At 38.7% G+C, this 21,965-nt stretch overlaps 1 protein-coding gene across 1 annotated transcript in view; it reads right to left on the bottom strand.

Moving 5' to 3' along the window:
• TENM1 (teneurin transmembrane protein 1) overlaps positions 1 to 21,965 on the bottom strand; it is a 629,447-nt gene that overhangs the window by 302,346 nt on the left and 305,136 nt on the right. The window contains exon 6 of the mRNA XM_052662865.1: positions 1,395 to 1,547. Coding sequence (XP_052518825.1) covers positions 1,395 to 1,547 — 153 coding nt within the window. The remainder of the gene's footprint in view (positions 1 to 1,394; positions 1,548 to 21,965) is intronic.

The raw sequence follows: 21,965 nt of genomic DNA, 5'->3' as shown, positions 1-21,965 counted from the left end.
TGATGACAGCTATGTGATAACCTGTTATATTTTACCAAACAGATAATTCATGATTTTCAGTGTGCCTGGCAAAACCTAGGTATATGATGCCAAATGGTGGCTCTTGTATTTGCACATATAAAGGAATTAAATAAATAGTAGCAGAGAAGGTAAGGGAGAAAATATCCAAGCCCAAGTGTATTCAGACCCTTTCCTCTGCCGTCTGTGACCCCTGTACTACCCTCAACCCCTCTCAGCAGCAACAATGAAATTGCTGGGAAAGGTCAGCTCAGGCTAGAAACAGTAATTCTAAAGAAGGACATAAAGCAAACTGCATTGTGAATTGAAAACTAGAATAAACCATAATGTTTTCCTGAACCCTAACCATTAATTTTTTACTAAAGCATAGACCAAAGCAAAGTTCCTTTTTCAAAAGCAAAGAAAAATAAAATCAAACAATACCCCAAAATAACTCCACGAAAGGAACTAAAAACACAAGCACAGTAATCAGAATAACTATAAAAACCTATTTTCAACTAGTGAACCAAAACTGATTTTCCACCCCTATAAAATTATAAGCTTAAGGGTAGGGTTTGAGTCATTCATTTATTCATTTGTTTATATTTGATCTAAAAATATTTTTAGGATAGTAGTGGTCATACATTTTGTTTGCAACTTTTACTTTTGGAACTGATGTACTGATATTTTGCATGGCTCTTCTATACTGTATCTTATATCAAAACAAATCAAGAGAAATCACAATACAAATTTTCAATATTTGAATTTTAAGACTAAGATAATTTAGCATGAAATAAGATGTTCAGACTGCTGGTACTGTGATATTTATTGTAAATAAGTCAGGCAGTTCAAGCTTAGGTTGGTTAAATTTAACAATTCAATGCTCAAGGTGCTTTTTTCTTTTCCCCAACTAGGAAGGATTCATGTTTCCCAAAGAGGAAACAATTCATATTCCCCTACATTGACATAAACATTCACCCTTGTATCACACATAGAAGGCATTTTCTTATTATAAACAGAAGAAATTTCCATATACCCTTTGTAAAATGTTGTGTATAAATGCTCAGCTTGAACACAGAGAACTTAATCAAAATCCCACGTTGCTTCAGGGTAGCTATACGTAAAATGCAATTTCCATTGTATTGAAACCTCCATCCTGTAAATATTTATCTATTTTGAAAACTGCCAATATATTTGAAAAGTTTAATTGGTTTATACTCAAGGCAATAGAGAATCTCTTTTCACAAGACATTTACATGTATTTATTCTGTCCACGTAGAGTATTTCTTTTGAGTGATCATGAAATTTAATGTGAAATGAAACCATCCCAGATTTGGCACTAATGACCAAAATAGAAAAAAAGTAATCAATAATCAATCAATCATTTTGATCTGTACCTTTTTTCTCTGATTTATCGGAAACTTTTCCTCCAATTGGAGAATAAGTAGTATCCATGGATTCAGTCCCTCTGTTCCCCTTGCTAACTCCATTTTCATAGAGCTGTCCTTCAGCAGGTTGCAACTGCCAAGTCAGGCCGAACAAATGTACTGCTGCAAGAAAACAAGCCGTAGAAGATTAATTAAATAACTGATGATATTATAAATAGTACAAGATTAAGTGGTTATTAAATCATGTTGCAGAAGACTATGTAATGGCATGGGAAATATTTATGATGCATCAAATGAAAAACATCAGGCTACTAAACAGTATGAATAGCATAATCTATATCGTGTGTGTGTACATATGCTGCTGTCTGGACAAAGGGCTGAGAGGATATACTGCAACATATTAAAAAGTATGGGGCGATTATGGAGGAATTTAATTTTCATCTTTATGATTTCTGTATTGTCTATATTTTTTACAGTGAACATGTGTGATGTTTGCCATCTGGGGGAAAAAAAGAAATTTTTGTTTTAAAAGAAATGTTTTAAAGGAACAATTGAGTAAAATTGACTTGGTTGATCAGGGATGGTTTTATGAAGGAAGTAGGATTTGACACAGACTTTGAAGGATATATGGGACAGGTGTCAGGAATGGGAGGGGTAAGGGGGCAGGCTGAACAAAATATGGCTTTGTAAAGCACAGGATGTATTTGAGCCAAAGGAAGTTGCTGGGGTTGACTGAAGTTTAACTATGTATAGAAGTTAGTGGAAATTAAGGCCAGAACAGTAGATAAGGGCCATATTGTAGAGGACATTGAATGCCACCCTTAGCTATTTGGATTCAATTTACTGGGCAACTGGGAGACACGGCCATTTTCTGAATAGATGAGTAATAGGATCAGTTTTCTCTAGGAAGATTAATTTGATAGCAATGAGGAGCACTGATGGTTTCTAGGCAAATAAATGATATCATCAGAGCACCCTTTGTAAAAAGATAAATCCAGTAGTAATGTGGAAAAGGATGGATTGGAGGCTAAAGTTCTGGCAAGAACACAAATTGGCATGGCACTGTAATAATGTAGGTGAAAAATGATGAGTGCCTCATTTAGGGTGGTGGCTGTGCGAATGCAAAGAAGGTGATTCTTTAAGAAGAAATTGCATAAACATCATCGCAGGATCTGGCAACAAGCTCTGTGTATGAGTGGGTGGGTGTGTGCTTGCACTAATGTGCACATGTGTAGGTGTGCTGGGGATGGGCATAGGAAAGACTGATGGAAACCAAAATGATTAAGATTTTGAGCCTGATAACTGAAAGCATGGTGGAACCATTAACAGAGTTAGGGATTTCACACTTAGCTTAGTACTAGCTACAAATAGTTGGTACCAGATATGTGTTTATTAAATGCTTACTAGGTAGTCTGGGGAAGGGAGGAGTGATGGGAGGAATATGTGTGCATGCATGCTAAGTCGCTTCAGTCATGTCCGACTCCTTGCGACCCTACGGACCGCAGTCTGCCAGGTTCCTCTGTCCATGGGATTCTTAGGGCAAGAATAGTGGAGTGGGTTGCCATGCCCTCCTCCAGGGGATCTTCCTGACCCAGGGATCAAACCCACATCTCTTATGTCTCCTGCATTGGCAGGCAGGTTCTTTACTACTAGTGCCACCTGGGAAACCCCAGGAGGAATATACTGAATTCACATTTGGAGATGCCAGGTTCCAGGGACTGAAGGGTTATCTAGAAAGTCATGTCAGACACAAAGGTTTGAAATTCTGGAGAAACATAAAGGCTATGGAAAGACTGCAGAATCAAATATGCACATAAGCAATAGTTGAACTGAGAATGATTGAGATTACTGAGTGAAGAGAATGTTAGGAGAAAATAGTGCCTAGGACAGAAGGTGGGGTAATCCTTTGTTTTCTCACTGCAATTTTCAACATCAACCAAAAGGGAAAAAAAGTTTATCTGTTTATAAGCCATCTCATATTTTCCTTTTTGTTCCTAGGTGGACTGATAGGGGGTTATTTATATGTCTAACACAAACATATAGCATATGAATTAGCAACCAAGAATAGGAAAGCTAGCCAGATAGCCTATTTAAAAATCATTCATCCACTTTGAGTTGAGCCAAAGAGATTTCTAACACCTACCTTGTAATTTATCCTTAAAACTTTCAAGCATTTAATTGGTTTCTACCCTTTTATTTGGATTAAGGCCAGTACTGTCTGATGAATTTCTCTTGCAATTATTGGAAACAAGTGAAACTCAGATGATACTGGTTCTGAATAAGGTACAGGATGGCAAGCTAATAGAGCTCTATTAGGACATCCCTGAGATTTCTTTGCTCAAAGTACAGTTGGTTTAACATACTCTCTCCAATTAAAGGTATTTATCAGCTTTATAGAAAATACTCAGTCCCCAAATAATTTGAATATGATGGATATTAAAAGTTACACTGAAAATGTGTTTGACTTTCTTGGTTCAGATATTTTTTTGAAATTAGATGGGCCATAAAGAACAAAAGGCATAGTAGTTCTCAGTTTGAAGATCAAGGGCTATTTTATATACTTTATTTAAGGCAAGCTGATTTCTTGAGGGGGGGCTTCCCTTGTGGCTCAGCTGGTAAAGAATTTGCCTGCAATGCGGGAGACCTGGGTTTGATCCCTGGGTTGGGAAGATCCCCTGGAGAAGGGAAAGGCTACCCACTCCAGTATTCTGGCCTGGAGAATTCCATGGACTGTACAGTCTATGGGGTCACAAAGAGTCAGACACGAGGGCACTTAATGAGAGAGAAAATACATGTGCTGAGAATCATTTCAAAATAATAAAATAAAGTTTAATTTTTCATCATAAATGGAATGGATTGCTTCCAGCCAATCAAGACAGATAAAGAGGTATGCACAATTAGTCAAATACCCTTTGAGGGTGGTAAAACTTTATAATTTTTTTTTAGTTTAGTTGTATCCTTTCTAGGTAACAAGTTGTTTTTAATGTACATTTGCATGAATACCTAATGAAAGTGACTTGCTACAGACTATGGGTACCATGGCAAGGCTATGGGTCTTTTCTCTCCTCCAAACTGAACTTCCACATACTGAGATGTGAAAAGAAATCAAAGAGAGCATTTACGTGCAGGGTAGATTGGGGTAACTAAGCAACTCTAGTATTTGAGTTCTGTTAGAAATAATATTTTTTTAACGCTAAGACCAATGTATAAAACTATATTGAACTTCAGTATATACCAACACACCCATGGGAAAGATATGGCAGTACTTCTATTATGGGGATGTATTTATTGATTCTTTCAACAAGTATTTTTAAAGCATATGCTGGGTACATGGGGAATGTAGGGAATACAGGAAAAGGTAATAAACAGCCATGAATGCAAAGGTATTGGCTGACAAATATGGATGTTCGATATAAACAACCAACATAGCCTGTTGAACACATTGGTTGCATATCAGCCTTGGATACCCAATGAGGAAGAGACATAGTCTTTAGCTTCTAGTGGATCACCATCCAGATCTATGTTACATATTTATAGCCACACTTTAAGCAAGTCCCCCTAACCCAAGTATAAACATTATGAGCCCACTGGTTAGAAGTAAGGGTACAACTGGTAACGAACAAACAGGGTAGTGTTAAGTTATATTCACATATTGATTCAACAAGTACTTCTTGAATGCCTAGTTTGTGCCAGGCACTGTTTTTCTATTTATAGCAGTAAATAAAAAAACAAAAGCTCTACCCTACCATAACTCAGGTGAGTAAAATAATACCCATCAGTAACAAGTGCTATAAAGGGGGAAAAAAAAATTAGAGTAGTCAGGGAAAACTTCCTGGAGTATGTAATATTTGAACCAAGATTTGAGTGAAGTGAACCCATATGAATATCTAGTTTAAAAACCTTCAAGGAAGAAGGGAAAAGGAATTACAGAAAGCCCTGAAGTCTTATATGAACTATGTAAAGAACACTAAGGAGCTCAGTGTGACCAGAACTTAGTCAGGAAAGAGAAGAGTCGTAGGAAAACTCAAAAACAGGATTGGAACCATAATCCTGTTACCTCTGTGCTCTAATCAACTTCACATTCTGATCACCAATAAACTACAAGTTATTGTTGTTTAGTTGCCAAGTCATGTCCAACTCTTCACAACCCTATGGACTGCAGCACGCCAGGCTTCCCTGTCCATCACTATCTCCTGGAGTTTGCTCAAACTCACATCCATTGAATTGGTGATTTCATCCAACCATCTCATCCTCTGTCACCCACTTCTCTTTCCCTCAATCTTTCCCAGCATTAGGGTCTTTTCCAGTGAGTCAGCTGTTCTCATCAGATGGCCAAAGTATTGGGAGCTTCAGCTTTAGCACCAGTCCTTTCAATGAGTATTAAGCTTTGATTTCTTTTAAGACTGACTTGTTTGATCTCCTTGCTGTCCAAGGGACTATCAAGAGTCTTCTCCAGCACCACGGTTCAAAAGCATCAATTCTTCAGTGCTTGCCTTCTTTATGGTCCAGCTCTCACAACTGCATGTGACTACTGGAAAGACCATAGCCTTGACTATACAGACCTTTGTCGGCAAAGTGATGTCTTTGCTTTTTAAACACACCATCTAGGTTTGTCTTAGCGTTCCTTCCAAGAAGCAATCGTCTTCTAATTTTATGGCTGCAGTCACCATCTGCTGTTCTGCTGTGAGTTTACAGCCCAAGAAGAGGAAATCTGTCACTGCTTCTACCTTTTCCCCTTCTATTTGCCATAAAGTGATGGGACCAGATGCCATGATCTTAGTGTTTTTTTTTTTTTTAATATTTAGTTTTAAGCCAGCTTTTTCACTCTCCTCCTTTATCCTCATCAAGAGGTTCTTTAGTTCCTCTTCACTTTCTGTCATTAGAGTGGTATAGAAAGTAATAAAACTAAATCGCACAATGCCAGAACATTTACCTATAAATGAGCACTACTGGTTACCGTAGATCTAATACAATGACTCCTGACCTCAAAGTCAAAATTCTTTTTCCTAAAGACACATATAAACTATATGAAAATTTACAAACTCAATGAGTAGAGTTGGACACTACCCAGATCTCTCAAGAAGTACCATTCCAATATTTGCACTACCCTGAAATTCCATGTCTGGACAGAATGTGTCTGCCTATTCAGATATTCTAGTCTTTTCAGTTGATTAAGAATGGCAGTTCCTACTGCTCTCCTCACAAATGTTCCTTAGTGCTGAGTCCTATAGATTTTATAATTCTCCTTCTTGTTTTATCCAATTGCAAAAAGCTATGCTCTGAAATTATAAATTTATTACAAAGTTAAGGTAACAAATGGAGTATCTTGCTGTCCCCAGTTGTCAAACTCAATCAAGCATCTTGGCTCTCAAGGCAGGCTGACTTCATAAGAAGTACTTTTTGCATATTTCTATAGGCTGAAACCTCCAAGTCTCTCTGCAGTTATTTCTTGGCACTCTGTGTTAGGATGTTGGCCTTTGTTTCTCATAATTAAGACTGATGGTCTTTAGTAATGTTTATAATCGATAACACTTCCCCAATCCAATCCCCCTCAATAGGCAAATATACACTTATAGGGGTAGAGACTTCAGGGAGAAATGCTTCAGAAGTAGATATAGGAAATGCATGCTGAATGACCTAGGTCTGTACTGTCTAATATGGCAGCCACAACGTGGCAACACGTGTCTACCAAGCCTTTGAAATGTGATTAGTCAGAGTCAAAGGCTTACTATAAAGGAGATGATGTAAATTATCCAGTTAATAATTTTTATATTGATTACATGCTGAAATGTTAATATTTTAGATATATATTTGATTACATCAAAATTTATTTAAATTAACTCCACCAGTTCCTTATCAAATTTTTAATGTGGCAATTACAAAATTTAAAACACTATTTTTTAATTTTACTTTATTTTACTTTATAATACTGTATTGGTTTTGCCAGACATCAACATGAATCCGCCATGGGTGTACACATGTTCCCAATCCTGAACCCCCCTCCCACCTCCCTCCCTACACCATCTCTCTGGGTCATCCCAGGGCACCAGCCCTATATGTGGTTCGGGTTGTATTTCTGTTGGACAGTGTTGATCTTGACTATCTAGAGCATTTCACAAAGTGGTATGGTCTTTCTCTTTCTGACCCGTGTTGCAGAACTCACCATGCTATATTGAAGATACCTACTTATATGAATGCCTCATACTTTAAAGCACTGAAAGGACAGGTACTGTGTCTTCATCCGGTACCTAACTTGGCACCTGGGAGTCAAGAAGTACTCTTGCTTATACACTGCTGATAGGTCTATAAAGTGGTAAATTGCTTTTGGAAAGCACTTTTGCGATTGCTATTGATTGTCTATCAAAATTTATACTGGGAATGTTCCTTGACCAAGGAATTCTACTTCTAGGAATCTGCCCTAAAGAAATAATCACATACAGGCCTACATTTCTTAACTGCATTTTGCTTTATTGTGCTTCACAGATATTATGACTTTTAAGAACTGAAGGTTTGTGGCCACCCTATGTCCAGCAAGTCCATTAACACCATTTTTACAACAGCATTTGCTCACTTTGTGTCTCTGTGTCACATGTTTGTAATTCTCACAATATTTCAAACTTTTTCATTATTATTATCAATATATTTGTTGTGGTGATCTATGATCAGTGATCTTTGATGTTACTACCTTAACTGCTTTGGAATGCCATGAACCATGCCCATATAAGATGGCAAACTTAATTGACAGATGCTGTGTTCTGACTGCTCTACTGGCCATTCCCCCATCTCTCTTGCTCTCCTCCACCCTTCCTATTCCCTGAGACACAGCAATGTTGAAACTGGACCAGTTAACCGTACAATGGCCTCTGGGTGTTCAAGTGAAAGGAAGAGTCACACTTTAAATCAAAAGCTAGAAATGATGAAGGTTAGCAAGGAAGGCATGTTGAAAGCTGAGACAGGCATCTTATGCCAGTTAAACAAGTTGTGAATGCAAAGGAAAAGTTCTTGAAGGAAATAAAAAGTGCTATTCCAGTGTACACATGAATGATAAGAAAGTAGAACTGCTTTATTACTGATTTGGAGAAAGTTTTTAGTGGTCTAGAGGATCAAGCCAGCAACAACATTCCCTTAAACCAAAGCCTCATTCAGAGAAAGGACTCCCCTTTTATTCTGTGATGGCTGAGAGAAGTGAGAAACCTGCAGAAGAAAAGTCTGAAGCCAGCAGACGTTGGTTCATGAAGTTTAAGGAAAGAAGTCGTCGCCATCATATAAAAGTTCAAGGTGAAGCAGCAAGTGCTGATGTACAAGCTACAGCAAGTTATCCAGAGAACTTAGTTAAGATAATTATTGAGCTGCCTACATATTAAACAACAGACTTTCGAAGTAGATGAAGTGGTTTTCTATTGGAAGAAGGTCAATGCCTGGTTTCAAAGCTTCAAAGGACAGGCTGACTCTCTTGTTAGGGATTAATGCAGCTGATGACTTTCAGTTGAAGCCAGTGCTCCTTAACCACTCTGCAGATCCTATGGCACTTAAGAATTATGCTAAATTCACCCAGGCTATGCTCTGTAAATGGAACAACAAAGCCTGGATGACAGCACGTCTGTTTGTGACATGTTTTCTTGAATACCTTAAGCCCACTGTTGAGACCTACTGCTCAAAACAAAAAGATTCCTTTCAAATTATTACTGCTCATTGACAATGCATGTGGTCACCCAAGAGCTCTGATGGAGATGTACAATGAGATTAATGTTGTTTGTGTGCCTCCTAACACAACATCCATTCTGGAACCCATGGATCAAAGAGTCATTTCAGCTTTCAAGTCTCATTATTTAAGAAATACACTTCATAAAGCTACAGCTGCAATAGATAGAGATTCCTCTGATGAATCTAGGCAAATTAAATTTAAAACCTTCTGGAAAGGATTCTAGATGCCATTAAGAACATTTGTGGTTCATGGGAGGAGGTCAAAATATCAACATAAACAGGAGTTTGGAAAAAGTTGATTCTAACCCTCTTGGGTGATTTTGAAGGGTTCAGGACTTCAGTGGAAGAAGTAACTGCAGAAATACAAAGAGAACTAGAATCAGAAGTGGAGCCTGAAGATGAGTGAATTGCTGCAATTTTAAGATAATATTTTAAAAGAAGAGGAATTGCTTCTTATGGATGAGCAAGAAAGTGGTTTCTTGAGATGGTGTCTACTTCTGGGGAAGATGCTGTAAAGACTGTTGAAATGACAACAAAGAACTTAGAATATTACATAAACTTAGTTGATAAGGCAGGGGGTTTTGAGAGGATTGACTCCAATTTTGAAAGGAGTTCTACTGTGGGTAAAATGCTATCAAACAGCATTGCATGCTGCAGAGAAATCATTTGTGAAAGGAAGAGTCACTCCCTGAAGCAAACTTCATTGTTGACTTATTTTAAGAAATTGTCATAGCCACCCCTACCCCTAGTTGCCACCACCTTGATCAGTCAGTAGCTGTCAACACGGAGGCAAGACCATCCATCAGTCAAAAAGTATATGACTTGCTGAAGGCTCAGATGATGGTTCTAGCAATGAAGTATTTCTCAATTAAGGTATGTACATTGTTTCTTTTAGACACAATGCTATTGTATAATTAATATAAGACATTATGTTATCAACATAACTTTTATATGCACTGAGAAGCCAAAAAATTCACGTGACTTTTTAATTAAAATATTCACTCTATTGCAGTGGTCTGGAACAAAACTCACAATGTCTCTGAGATGTGCCTAGTCCCAACTCCAATTTAATCTAGTCATCCTGTTCACCTGATGGGGGAGGGGAAAAAAAAAACAACAACAACTCAAAAATTAGTGTGAAGTTCAGTCCAGAGGAAAAGCTAACTAAAGACTGAGACCTAAATATAGGACCAGAGAATGCTCCCCTCCCCCACAGCTCACTCCCATATCAGTTCAGTTCAGTCGCTCAGTTGTGTCCAACTCTTTGTGACCCCATGGATTGCAGCATGCCAGGCCTCCCTGTCCATCACCAACTCCCGGAGTTCACCCAAACTCATGTCCATTGAGTTGGTGATGCCATCCAACTATCTCATCCTCTGTCGTTCCCTTCTCCTGCCTTCAATCTTTCCCAGCATCAGGGTCTTTTCAAATGAATCAGCTCTTTGCATCAGCTGGCCAAAGTATTGGAGTTTCAGCTTCAACATCAGTCCTTCCAATGAACACCCAGGACTGATCTCCTTTAGGTTGGATTTCTTTGCAGTCCAAGGGACTCACAAGAGTCTTCTCCAACACTACAATTCAAAAGCATCAATTCTTTGGCACTCAGCTTTCTTTATAGTCCAACTCTCACATCCATACATAACTACTGGAAAAACCACAGCCTTGACTAGATGGACCTTTGTTGACAAAGTAATGTCTCTGCTTTTTAATATGCTGTCTATGTTGGTCATAACTTTCCTTCCAAGGAGCAAGCATCTTTTAATTTCATGGCTGCAATCACCATCTGCAGTGATTTTGGAGCCTCCTGAAATAAAGTATGTCACTGTTTTCACTGTTTCCCCATCTATTTCCCATGAAGCGATGGGACCAGATGCCATGATCTTAGTTTTCTGAATGTTGAGCTTTAAGCCAACTTTTTCACTCTCCTCTTTCACTTTCATCAAGAGGCTCTTTAGTTCTTCTTCACTTTCTGCCATAAGGGTGGTGTCATCTGCATCTCTGAAGTTATTGATATTTCTCCCGGTAATCTTGATTTCAGCTTGTACTTCATCCAGTCCAGCGTGTCTTCTGATGTACTCTGCATATAAGTTAAATAAGCAGGGTGACAATATACAGCCTTGATGTACTCCTTTCCCTATTTGGAACCAGTCTGTTGTTCCATGTCCAGTTCTAACTGCTGCTTCCTGACCTGTATACGGATTTCTCAGGAGGCAGATCAGGTGGTCTTGGATTCCCATCTCTTTCAGAAATTTCCACAGTTTATTGTGATCCACACAATAGGACTAGGCTTTGGCATAGTCAATAAGGCAGAAGTAGATGTTTTTCCGGAACTCTCTTGCTTTTCCGATGATCCAGCAGATGTTGGCAATTTGATCTCTGGTTCCTCTGCCTTTTCTAAAACCAGCTTGAACATCTGGAAGTTCACGGTTCATGTATTGTTGAAGCCTGGCTTGGAGAATTTTGAGCACCACCTTACTAGTATGTGAGATGAGTGCAATTGTGCGGTAGTTTGAGCATTCTTTGGCATTGCCTTTCTTTGTGATTGGAATGAAAACTGACCTTTTCGAGTCCTGTGGCTACTGCTGAGTTTTCCAAATTTGCTGGCATATTGAGTGCAGCACTTTCACATCATCATCTTTCAGGATTTGAAATAGCTCAACTGAAATTCCATCACCTTCACTAACTTTGTTCATAGTGATGTTTCCTAAGGCTCACTTGACTTTGCATTCCAGGATGTCTGGCTCTAGGTGAGTGATCATACCATTGTGATTATCTGGGTCATGAAGATCTTTTTTGTACAGTTCTTCTGTGTATTCTTGCCACCTCTTCTTAATATCTTCTGCTTCTGTTAGGTCCATGGATTTCCCTGGTGGCTCAGATGGTAAAGCATCTATCTACAATGCGGGAGACCTGGGTTTGATCCCCGGGTCGGGAAGATCCCCTGGAGAAGGGAATTGCACCCCACTCCAGTACTCTTGCCTGGAGAATCCCATGGACAGAGGAGCCTGGTAGGCTACAGTCCATGGGGTCGCAAAGAGTTGGACACGACTGAGCGACTTCACTTTCTTTCACTTTCACTTTCTGTTAGGTCCATACCATTTCTGTTCTTTATTGAGCCCATCTTTGCATTAAATGTTCCCTTGGTATCTCTAATTTTCCTGAAGAGATCTCTAGTCTTTCCCATTCTATTGTTTTCCTCTATTTCTTTGCACTGATCCCTGAGGAAGGCTTTCTTATCTCTCCCTGCTATTCTTTGGAACTCTGCATTCAAACGGGTATATCTTTCCTTTTCTCCTTTGCTTTTCACTTCTCTTCTTTTCACAGCTATTTGTAAGGCCTCCTCAGACAGCCTTGCTTTTTTTGCATTTCTTTTTCCTGGGGATGGTCTTGCTCCTTGTCTCCTGTACAATGTCACGAACCTCCATCCATAGTTCATCAGGCACTCTGTCTATCAGATCTAGTCCCTTAAATCTATCTCTCACTTCCACTGTATAATTGAAAGGGATTTGATTTAGGTCATACCTAAATAGTCTCATGCTTTCCCCTACTTTCTTCAATTTAGGTCTGAATTTGGCAATAAGGAGTTCATGATCTGAGCCACAGTCAGCTCCTGGTCTTGTTTTTGCTGACTTTATAGAGCTTCTCCACCTTTGGCTGCAAAGAATATAATCAATCTGATTTCAATATTGACCATCTGGTAATGTACATGAGAGAGTCTCCTCTTGTGTTGTTGAAAGAGGGTGTTTGCTACGATCAGTGTGTTTTCTTGGCAAAACTCTATTAGCCTTTGCCCTGCTTCATTCTGTACTCCAAGGCCAAATTTGCCTGTTATTCCAGGTGTTTCTTGACTTTCTGTTTTTTTGCATTGGGTACTGTTCTAAAAGGTCTCATAGGTCTTCATAGAACTGTTGAACTTCAGCTTCAGCGTTACTGGCCCGAGCATAGACCACCACATCAGTAAAGGCCTATTTACAACAGTTCTTTTTATCCAGTCAAATCAAACCAATTAAATCTCATCAAAATATAATCTCATCAAATCCATACTTAATAGTCTATGTCTGACTTCAGTCATGTCTGACTCTTTGTGACCCCATAGACTATATATAGCCTGACAGGCTCCTCTGTCCATGGGATTCTCCAGGCAAGAATACTGGAGTGGGTTGCCACGCCCTTCTCTGGGGGATGTTTCTGACCCAGAAATGAAACCCGTGTCTTTTATGTCTCCTGCATTGGCAGGCTGATTCTTTACTAATAGCACCACCTGGGAAGCATGCCTATATGTGCCTATAGGGGCATGTACAAGGAAGTTCAGAGTAGTATTGTTAATATAATGACTCTGTTAATATGGTTAAAAAATCTACCAACATTTCCATCTATGAAAGACTGATATACTCATAATATGAAACCCTATGTAAGAATGAAAAAGATTGATACTAAGAAACTATGAGATGAGAGGAGACGTGACAATTAAATGCACTGTGGTATACTAGATAGGATCCTGGAACAAAACAACAAATAGTGGAAAACTGAAGAAATCCAAAATAAATGAGTTAATAGCATCATACTAATGCTAATTTCTTAAATTTAACAATGGCACTATGGTTATGCAAGATGTTAATATTGGTCGAAAAAGTGATAGGTTTACGGAATTCTGTGCTGTATTTGCAACTTTTCTGTAAGTCTCAATTCATTTCAAGATAAGATGCCCGCCACCAAAAAAAAGACAGAGACAGAAAAAGGACTGACTCAGTGGTGTGTTTTCTAATGGTTTACAAGAGCCAACAGTGTACGTCCTTTCCCAGTTCCTCCTTCAATGACTTCACACCGGTATTGGGTGTATTAACACTGCTGCTGCTGCTGCTGCTGCTAAGTCGCTTCAGTCATGGTCCGACTCTGTGCGACACCATAGACGGCAGCCCACCAGGCTCCCCCATCCCTGGGATTCTCCAGGCAAGAACACTGGAGTGGGTTGCCATTTCCTTCTCCAATGCATGAAAGTGAAAAGTGAAACTGAAGTCGCTCAGTCGTGTGTGACTCTTTGTGACCCCAGGGACTGCAGCCCACCAGGCTCCTCCGTCCATGGGATTTTCCAGGCAAGAGTACTGGAGTGGGGTGCCATTGCCTTCTCTGGTATTAACACTGCTGCTGCTGCTGCTAACTCGCTTCAGTAGTGTCCAACTCTGTGCGACCCCATAGACGGCAGCCCACCAGGCTCCTCCATCCATGGGATTTTCCAGGCAAGAGTACTGGAGTGGGGTGCCATTGCCTTCTCTGGTATTAACACTGTAGGAATCAGCAAATGTTGCAAATCAAGTATTTTTTTTTTTTAACCCAGAGAGCTGGTTGTTAAACATTTATCAGCTCACCACTAGATGACCAATATGTACTGACATGGAAAGAGCTCTAAGATTTATATAAAAAATTATGTAGAACAAGGCACATCCAATGAATGACCCTATATAAATAAAAGAAAAGGTATCTCTCTATATGTATATGTAAATATATAGAAACAGAACTGGAAGGATGGATACCAAATTTTTGATCTTTAGAGTGGGGAGCTGGGGGAAGTCAACATTTTCATAGTATTGTTAGAATCTTTTACAATGATACTGTATTCACATACTGTTGTACAATAAAAAATAGATGCTCAACAAATCTTTTTTAAGCTGAATGGATAGATGCATTGTTTTATTCCATCTCTTTTATTTTTGCTTTCTGTCTAAAGTAGAGCTTTTCACAACATTTAAAAGCATCAGAACAATTCAGCAATTAAATATGAATAACCCCAAATGCATCAAAAGATAAAATAGAACTGTTTTGATTGAAAGGAACTGGGAGTACAAAAGCCTTGTCCAAAAGCTCCACAGATACAGTCTGAAATGTACTGGCCTAAAAAATCAGCCTCAACATAACTGAATCAGGAAAATTTGGATGCTGGTAAGAATCTTTTTAGGCAATTAAATTTACTGGCATATCTTCACAATACCAGGGTCAGAAGATATGAAAACTTTCACGGTTTTCTATATCTCTTGGTGTTTTGTGCCCACTCTCTTACTCTTACAGGGCTTCCCCAGAAGCTCAGTGGTAAAGAATCCACCTGCAATGCAGAAGACCCAGGTTTGATCTCTGGGTCTGGACGATCCCCTGGAGAAGGGCTTGGCAACCACTCCAGTATTCTTGCCTGGAGAATACTGGACAGAGGAGCCTGGTGGGCTACAGTCCTTGGGGTCGCAAAGAGACATGACTGAGCAATGAGCACAACACACACTCTTACAGATAATATTCCAATCCACTTAATAACAAGGGAAATAGAGCTTTGGTAATGAGTACACAAGTAAACCTTTAAATTGCAAGATTTGCAAGGCAAATAAAAGTCTGCTTTCAAGAAATTCGTCTTGTATCTCAAACTGCACACATATTCAGATAAGCAAGCTATAATTTTTTATTGCAAGAATTTTTTGGTATTATCTTCAAATTTGGCCAAATAAATTTATTTAGAAAATACAAAATATATCTTATAGATAAAAGTCCTGCCCATTGTAAATGCTGTCATGTTTCAAATGATGCCAAGGCAAAAGGATGTGATATTTTTCAATATAATTTGTTTTTCCTTTTTTGTAAAAAAAAAAGAAAATTCCCCACTAGTTCCCTTATATATCTTGCTTCATGTTCTTTCAGGCTAAGGACTGCTACTGCTTTTGTATTTTACTTCCAAAGTGTCAAAGCTACAGATCTACTTGTATGTTAAACAGTTCCCTTCCTGAAAAATCTACCTGGTATATTACCCAGGTGGTGACCCCTGATGACTTCAGGTTTTCAAGTTAACTCCTGTGAGAAGCAATCTCACCAGACTGATACGTCAGTGGACATGGTGTGAAGTGAGAGGCTTTTACAAGAAGGAACATCACTGCAAAAACAAATGCTACTTGAATTAAATGCAGTGACTGCTAACATTACAGAAACCAGGTTATCTTTCCATCATAAAATAAATCCCATTTTCATTACATTAAACATCAAATTGGTATATGAGTGAACTACAGCCCTTTGATAAATTACCTTCAGATCTTGGTTTTTATCCTGGTAATAACCAGATTACATGCAGGATTGAAAACCATTAGTTTTCAGAGAAGCATTTTTCAAGAACTAAATAAAGGAAGTAATACATGTTTATTTATGGTGCCTTACTTTTGCTTCAGCAGTTTCATGCAAATTTTCTCTTTTTTTCCTAGGGTTATACATATACATTTTCTACTAAAAATATTATCTGTGCTTGCACGACATCGTAAACATAAATAAAACATACTTAAATGTTCCTTTTCAAAGCAGTTTGAATGGAGTCAATATGGCTGTGAGATTCCTTTCAAGCATTTTTAAAAGCCTGAAAAGCTGTCATGTTGGGTATGGGTAGAATTTCCTTTGAAAGAAGGACCTCACTAATTAAAAAAAAAAAAAAAAAGCAAGAACAGCATTTTATAATCGGAACAGTTTTACATAACACATTTTGCTGGCTTGCCATGGTGAAACAGTAAAATTAAATGCCAATTAAAGGACAGATTGAGACAGTACAACAGAGGTCATAAGGACACCTTTCTTGTTGCGCCACATGTTTGAATCCCTATATTTCCTCTCCTAAGTGAAATGAAATATTCTCTATTGCTGCATCCTTTTTTTTTTTTTTTTTTGCCTTAGTATGGTTGTAGTTTTACCCAATATTGAGGCTAGAAAAGATTCTATCAAGGTAATAAATCATTTTAATATCCCAGTTCTATATTATATTATCTTAAAACTTTCATTTATTATGTATTTTATATGTTCCATTCCAAGGCTGCAGCAATATTTATAAATAACATGCCTATTTGGGTACCTTATCACAGGTTTAATATATGATCTCCATTTGCAGTTGCATAACGGGCCCATCTGTGTATTCCTTATCAGACAGACACAATTATATAGTGTTTTCATCTCAAGTCATAGTAACAATAAGTGCTCTCAACAACTCAAAACTTATTTACTTTTGTATTATTACTTGCTTTGTGGAGTCAGGTGAAATAGGCAGCATAATGATGGGACTCACCCCCCCCCCCGAAAAAAAACCCTATCTTAATGAATAATGCAGCAAAAATATCAATTTAGCCAGGAGCCAGCACTTTTGAGTCTTCCTTAAAATTTTCTTTTTCTTTCTCCTTTTACTTTGTTTTCTGCTCAATGAATTTTCTCTTTTGCTATGGTACAAATCACTGCCTATTAGTTCATCATTATTGATGATGGAAGTCTCTTAGATTCCTAAACAGTCTCTCATTCTCTTTCCTGGCTGAATGCTTATTGGTAATAACAGGCATGTTCTTTAAAAAAAAAAAAAATCCAAATAAAACTGGTGACTATAGACAGTGAGAAACAGACCTACACAGAAGCTCCCCCCTCCTCTTACCCATTTGCTGTGTATGTATTTAAATTTTAAAAATGGGAACGTATTCATTGATTTATGACCTCAACCCCTGAAGCTGGTGCTTTGAAACTTATTTTTCTGATCTGGCATCATATTGTCACAGCCATAGATATATGGCATGTGTTCTTCTGCAAACTTGAGATTTGCTTGAATCTTGAGATTTCTGCCTTGTAAGATTTGATCAGAGGGGGCGGTAGGATGAATTGGTAGAGATTATAGTGTGAAATGAAAGTCGCTCCTCTTTGCGACCCCATGGACTGTAGCCCACCTCTGTCCATAGAATTCTCCAGGCCAGAATACTGGAGTGGGTAGCTGTTCCCTTCTCGAGGGATCTTCCCAACCCAGGGACTGAACCCAGGTCTCCTGCATTGCAGGCAGATTCTTTACCATCTGAGCCAGCAGGGAAGCCCTGGTGGACATTATAATGATCCAGTTTGTTCTGAGTTTTCTGAGGTGGCATCATGACAGTGTTCTTCTGGAAGAGTCATCAGTATTTGGGCTTAACTCATGATCACAGTCTTCAAGCCTTTCCTCTTTTCATGCAATAATTATTTGTTGTCTGACTACTATGTATTAGACTCTGTCCTAGGTGTCGAAGATACAACAGTAACTGCTTGGTTGCAAAAATGCTTGCCCTCCTGGAGCTTACACTCTGTGTAAAAGGAGGCAGTTGTCATGTGTCTGGAGTGGAGGTGTCTTGTTTCAAATCACAACTCTGCTACAGTTAGTATCAGAGTGACCTTGGGCAAGTTACTCAACTGTTGTGTCTCAGTATCCTCACTATAAAATGTGCATAATAATAGCACCTGCCTCATAGGGTTCTTGTGAGGACCTTGTGAGTCAGTACATGTAAAGTATCTAGAAGAATGCTTGGTAAATTTCCGTAAATGCTAACCATTTTTACTAGGTCGGGTTAATTGGCCCCTTAGGTTAGCCTTTCCAAAACTACCTTGGAAGAGGAGAAAAGCAGAAGGTCATTTACCCATTGCATCCTTTGCTTGCCTGTCCTAAAAGAGGTTTATGTATTCGCATTTGTAGGGGGAGAGCAGTGTAGAGGTTTTCAGCAGCACTACTTAAGTAGAGCTTAAGTCTCTGAGAGAACTGCAGCTGCCATCTTCACATGCTGTAAGGCAGAATTAAACACAAACCTTACCTGACTTCCGAATTCCAAATCTTTGACTTCAGAACAGACATTCATTTTTCTCCTCACCCCCAGCAACATCCCGCAAACCTGCTCATTTCCTTTTCTTCATCATGGTTTTTTTTCAAGATGCCAAAGGGAGTTTTCAAAATGAATTATTTATTTTGTGCAGCACTGGGTCTTTATAGCTGTGCATGGGCTTTCTCTAGTTGTGGTGTGCGGGCTTCTCATTGTGGTGGCTTCTCTTGTTGTGGAGCGCAGGCTCTAGGTGCATGAGCTTTAGTAGTTGTGGTGTGCAGGCTTAGTTGCTCTGTAGCATGCAGAATCACCCAGATCAAGGATCTAATCCAAATCCCCTGCATTGGCTAGTGGGCTTCTGTCACTGCACCACCAGGGAAGTCCTCTCCATCATATTGGTCATTGCAATTTGGAAGCTGTAGATTTGGGGTTCCAAAGGTTTCCGGAAATCAGAGCATCCTTAAAATTTGTCATCATTTCTCTACTAAGAAATGTAGAGTGTACTTTCTACGAAGGTTAGTAGAAAGTGGTTACAGTCTCATTTTATGAAACATAACTGATAATTCTCACATAGCCATATAGTATGCAATGGGTTCCAAGAAAATTTTCAGCTGAGTTACCCAGCACAAGTATGCATTGCTGGGTGATGGATGCAAGTCTAGCAAATTGATCTGTGCAGGTAAGGGAATCTTATGTATGTAACGTAATAAAATTATGGTATGTCAAGAGCTCAAAAAACCACAGACTAATAGTTTATGAAAGAGGGAGGGAGTAACATTACAGTAAAGAAACCCAGAAACATTATGTCAGACAAGGTTAACATCATCAGTGATAGCATGTACATTAATAGCATATGTCCTTGATATGATGTGATGATGGTAACTCTTTAGTCTCCCCCCACCAAACCCTTAGAAAGTGAAGTGAAAGTTTTAGCCGCTCAGTCATGACTGACTCTTTGTGACCCCATGGACTGTAGCCCACCAGGGTCCTCTGTCCATGGAATTCTCCAGGCAAGAATACTGGCGTGGGTTGCCATTTCCTTTTCCAGGGGATTTTTCTGAGCCAAGGATCAAACGTGGGTCTCCCACATTGCAGGCAGATTCTTTACCATCTGAGCCACCAGGGAAGCCCATTACCCCAAGTCTAAACATAAGTACAACACTGGAGAAATTAAAATTGAGGGACATTCTGTAGAAACCCTGACCAGTGCTACTCAAAACTGTCAAGGTCATTTAAGAAACTGTCACAGACTATTGGAGAAGGAAACGGCAACCCACTCCAGTATTCTTGGCCTGGAGAATCTCAGGCACGGAGGAGCCTGGTGGGCTGCTGTTTATGGGGTTGCACAGAGTCGGACACGACTGAAGTGACTTAGCACAGACTATAGGAGACTAGGGAGACATGGCACATAATATAATATCCTATCTTGGATGGGATCCTGGAACAGAAAAATGACATTGGGGAAAAACTGGTAAAATCTGAATCAAGTGTCAAGTTCAGTTAACAGTAACATTAAAAAAAAACAGTAATATCCAATGTTGGTTTTTTAGCTGTGAGAAGTGTACCACGGTGACATAAGATGTCAATAATAAGAGAAACCAGAAGAGAGGTGTATGGGAATTCTCTGTACTATCTTTGCAACTGTTCTGTAAATCTCCACTTGTTCTAAAGTGAAAAGCTTATTTTGGGAAAAACAAAAACAAAAACAAGCAAAAACATATATGCAAGACCAGAGACCAACCATTTGGTTCAATCTCATTTTATAGAAGAGGAAACTGAAAGCTAGAGAGGACGTGCTTTGCCCTAGGACACACAGAAAACCAGCTTCTCTCTTATTCGGGACCAAGGGAGGATATGATCCATTTCTGCTAGTCATTGACATTTTGTACTGAAGTCATTTGGCTGGAATATTGCGCTAATGGGGCCAATGTTATAGGTTAAAGTTTTATGCCAACCAGTTGCTTCTGCATAGAGGAAAACTCTGCTCTTTGCCCACAGAATGATTACTCCAACTAATTTCACCCATCCATCTCAGGTAAGTGCCTAGGGGAGAACTGAAAGCTCGCTAACAATCTTCCATCCATTCAAAATACATGAACATGCATAGAATCTTTTTATATGGACACTTTGATTATTTTATTGGATTACTGGGTTACATGCAGGTGAAGTAAACACCATATATTTTCTATTGGTTTTACAATCTCTTTTCTATCTCAACATTCTTAGTATTTTTGTTAAAACTAATCACTTTGGTGTCCAAGGCCTTGTTTTCTATTTTTGAAAGAGTCAAGTTTTGTTTTAAAGAAAAGGTAGGCAGTGGGAAGTTTACTCAGATTCACATAATTATTGAAAATGAGTCTAAATTTCTTTTTCTTTTTTTTTTTTTTACTATTACCTGAAATGTCTTGCCAGGATATTAGGAAATGTGGGAAAAGAATATGGCAGTCTCTCAGTTTTCATTTTTTCCTGATGACTTAAAATTATAATTTTGATTCCTTTTTAGTCAATGTTAAAATATGCAGTTTATATAAAAATATTTATGATATAAAACTTCGTATAAAACAGTGACTATAAGTTGGCCCTCTAGTAGAAACATGGGCAAAAGATATCAACAGGGAATTTGTAAAAGAAGAAATGCAAGTTAGCAGTGACATTTTAAAATGCTCAACAACGTGGTAATTATAAAATGCAAGCTAAAGCTCTGAAATATCATTTTGCCGATAAAAATGGCTTTTAAAAAAATAAATGATGATATCAAAAGTTTTCAAGGGTTCAGAGAAATGAGCACTCTCCTGTACTGCTGGTAGGAGTATAAATTGTTGCAAAACGTTTGGGCAAATTGGCAAACTGTACCCAAAGTGTTGGAGATGGTTTTGAACATTTTGATCCAGTAATTCCATTTTTAGAAATTTATACTAAGAAAATGATCTGAATAAATTTGAAAACAACTATATTCATCATGATGCTGTATGTAACAGCAAGATAAGGAAAAGGACCTGAATATCCAGCAAATAGGGATTGATTATATTAGTGACTGTATACAATAGAGGATGATGCTGCAATTAAAAATAATGTTGTAGGACTTCCCTGGTGGCCCAGTGGTTAAGAGCCTGGCTTCCAATGCAAGGAATACTGGTTCAGTTCCTGGTCTGGAAAGATCTCATAGGTCAAGAAGCAACTAAGCCTGTGCGTCACAACTACTGAAGCCTGTGGGCCCTAGAGCCTGGGCTGCTCAACAAGAGATGCTACTGCAATGAGAAGCCTGCATACG

Source organism: Budorcas taxicolor, chromosome X (assembly GCF_023091745.1).
Source record: "Budorcas taxicolor isolate Tak-1 chromosome X, Takin1.1, whole genome shotgun sequence".
NCBI classification, from domain to species: Eukaryota; Metazoa; Chordata; class Mammalia; order Artiodactyla; family Bovidae; genus Budorcas; species Budorcas taxicolor.
Note: the sequence above shows the minus strand (reverse complement) of the source record. Positions and strands in the feature narration are given on the sequence as shown.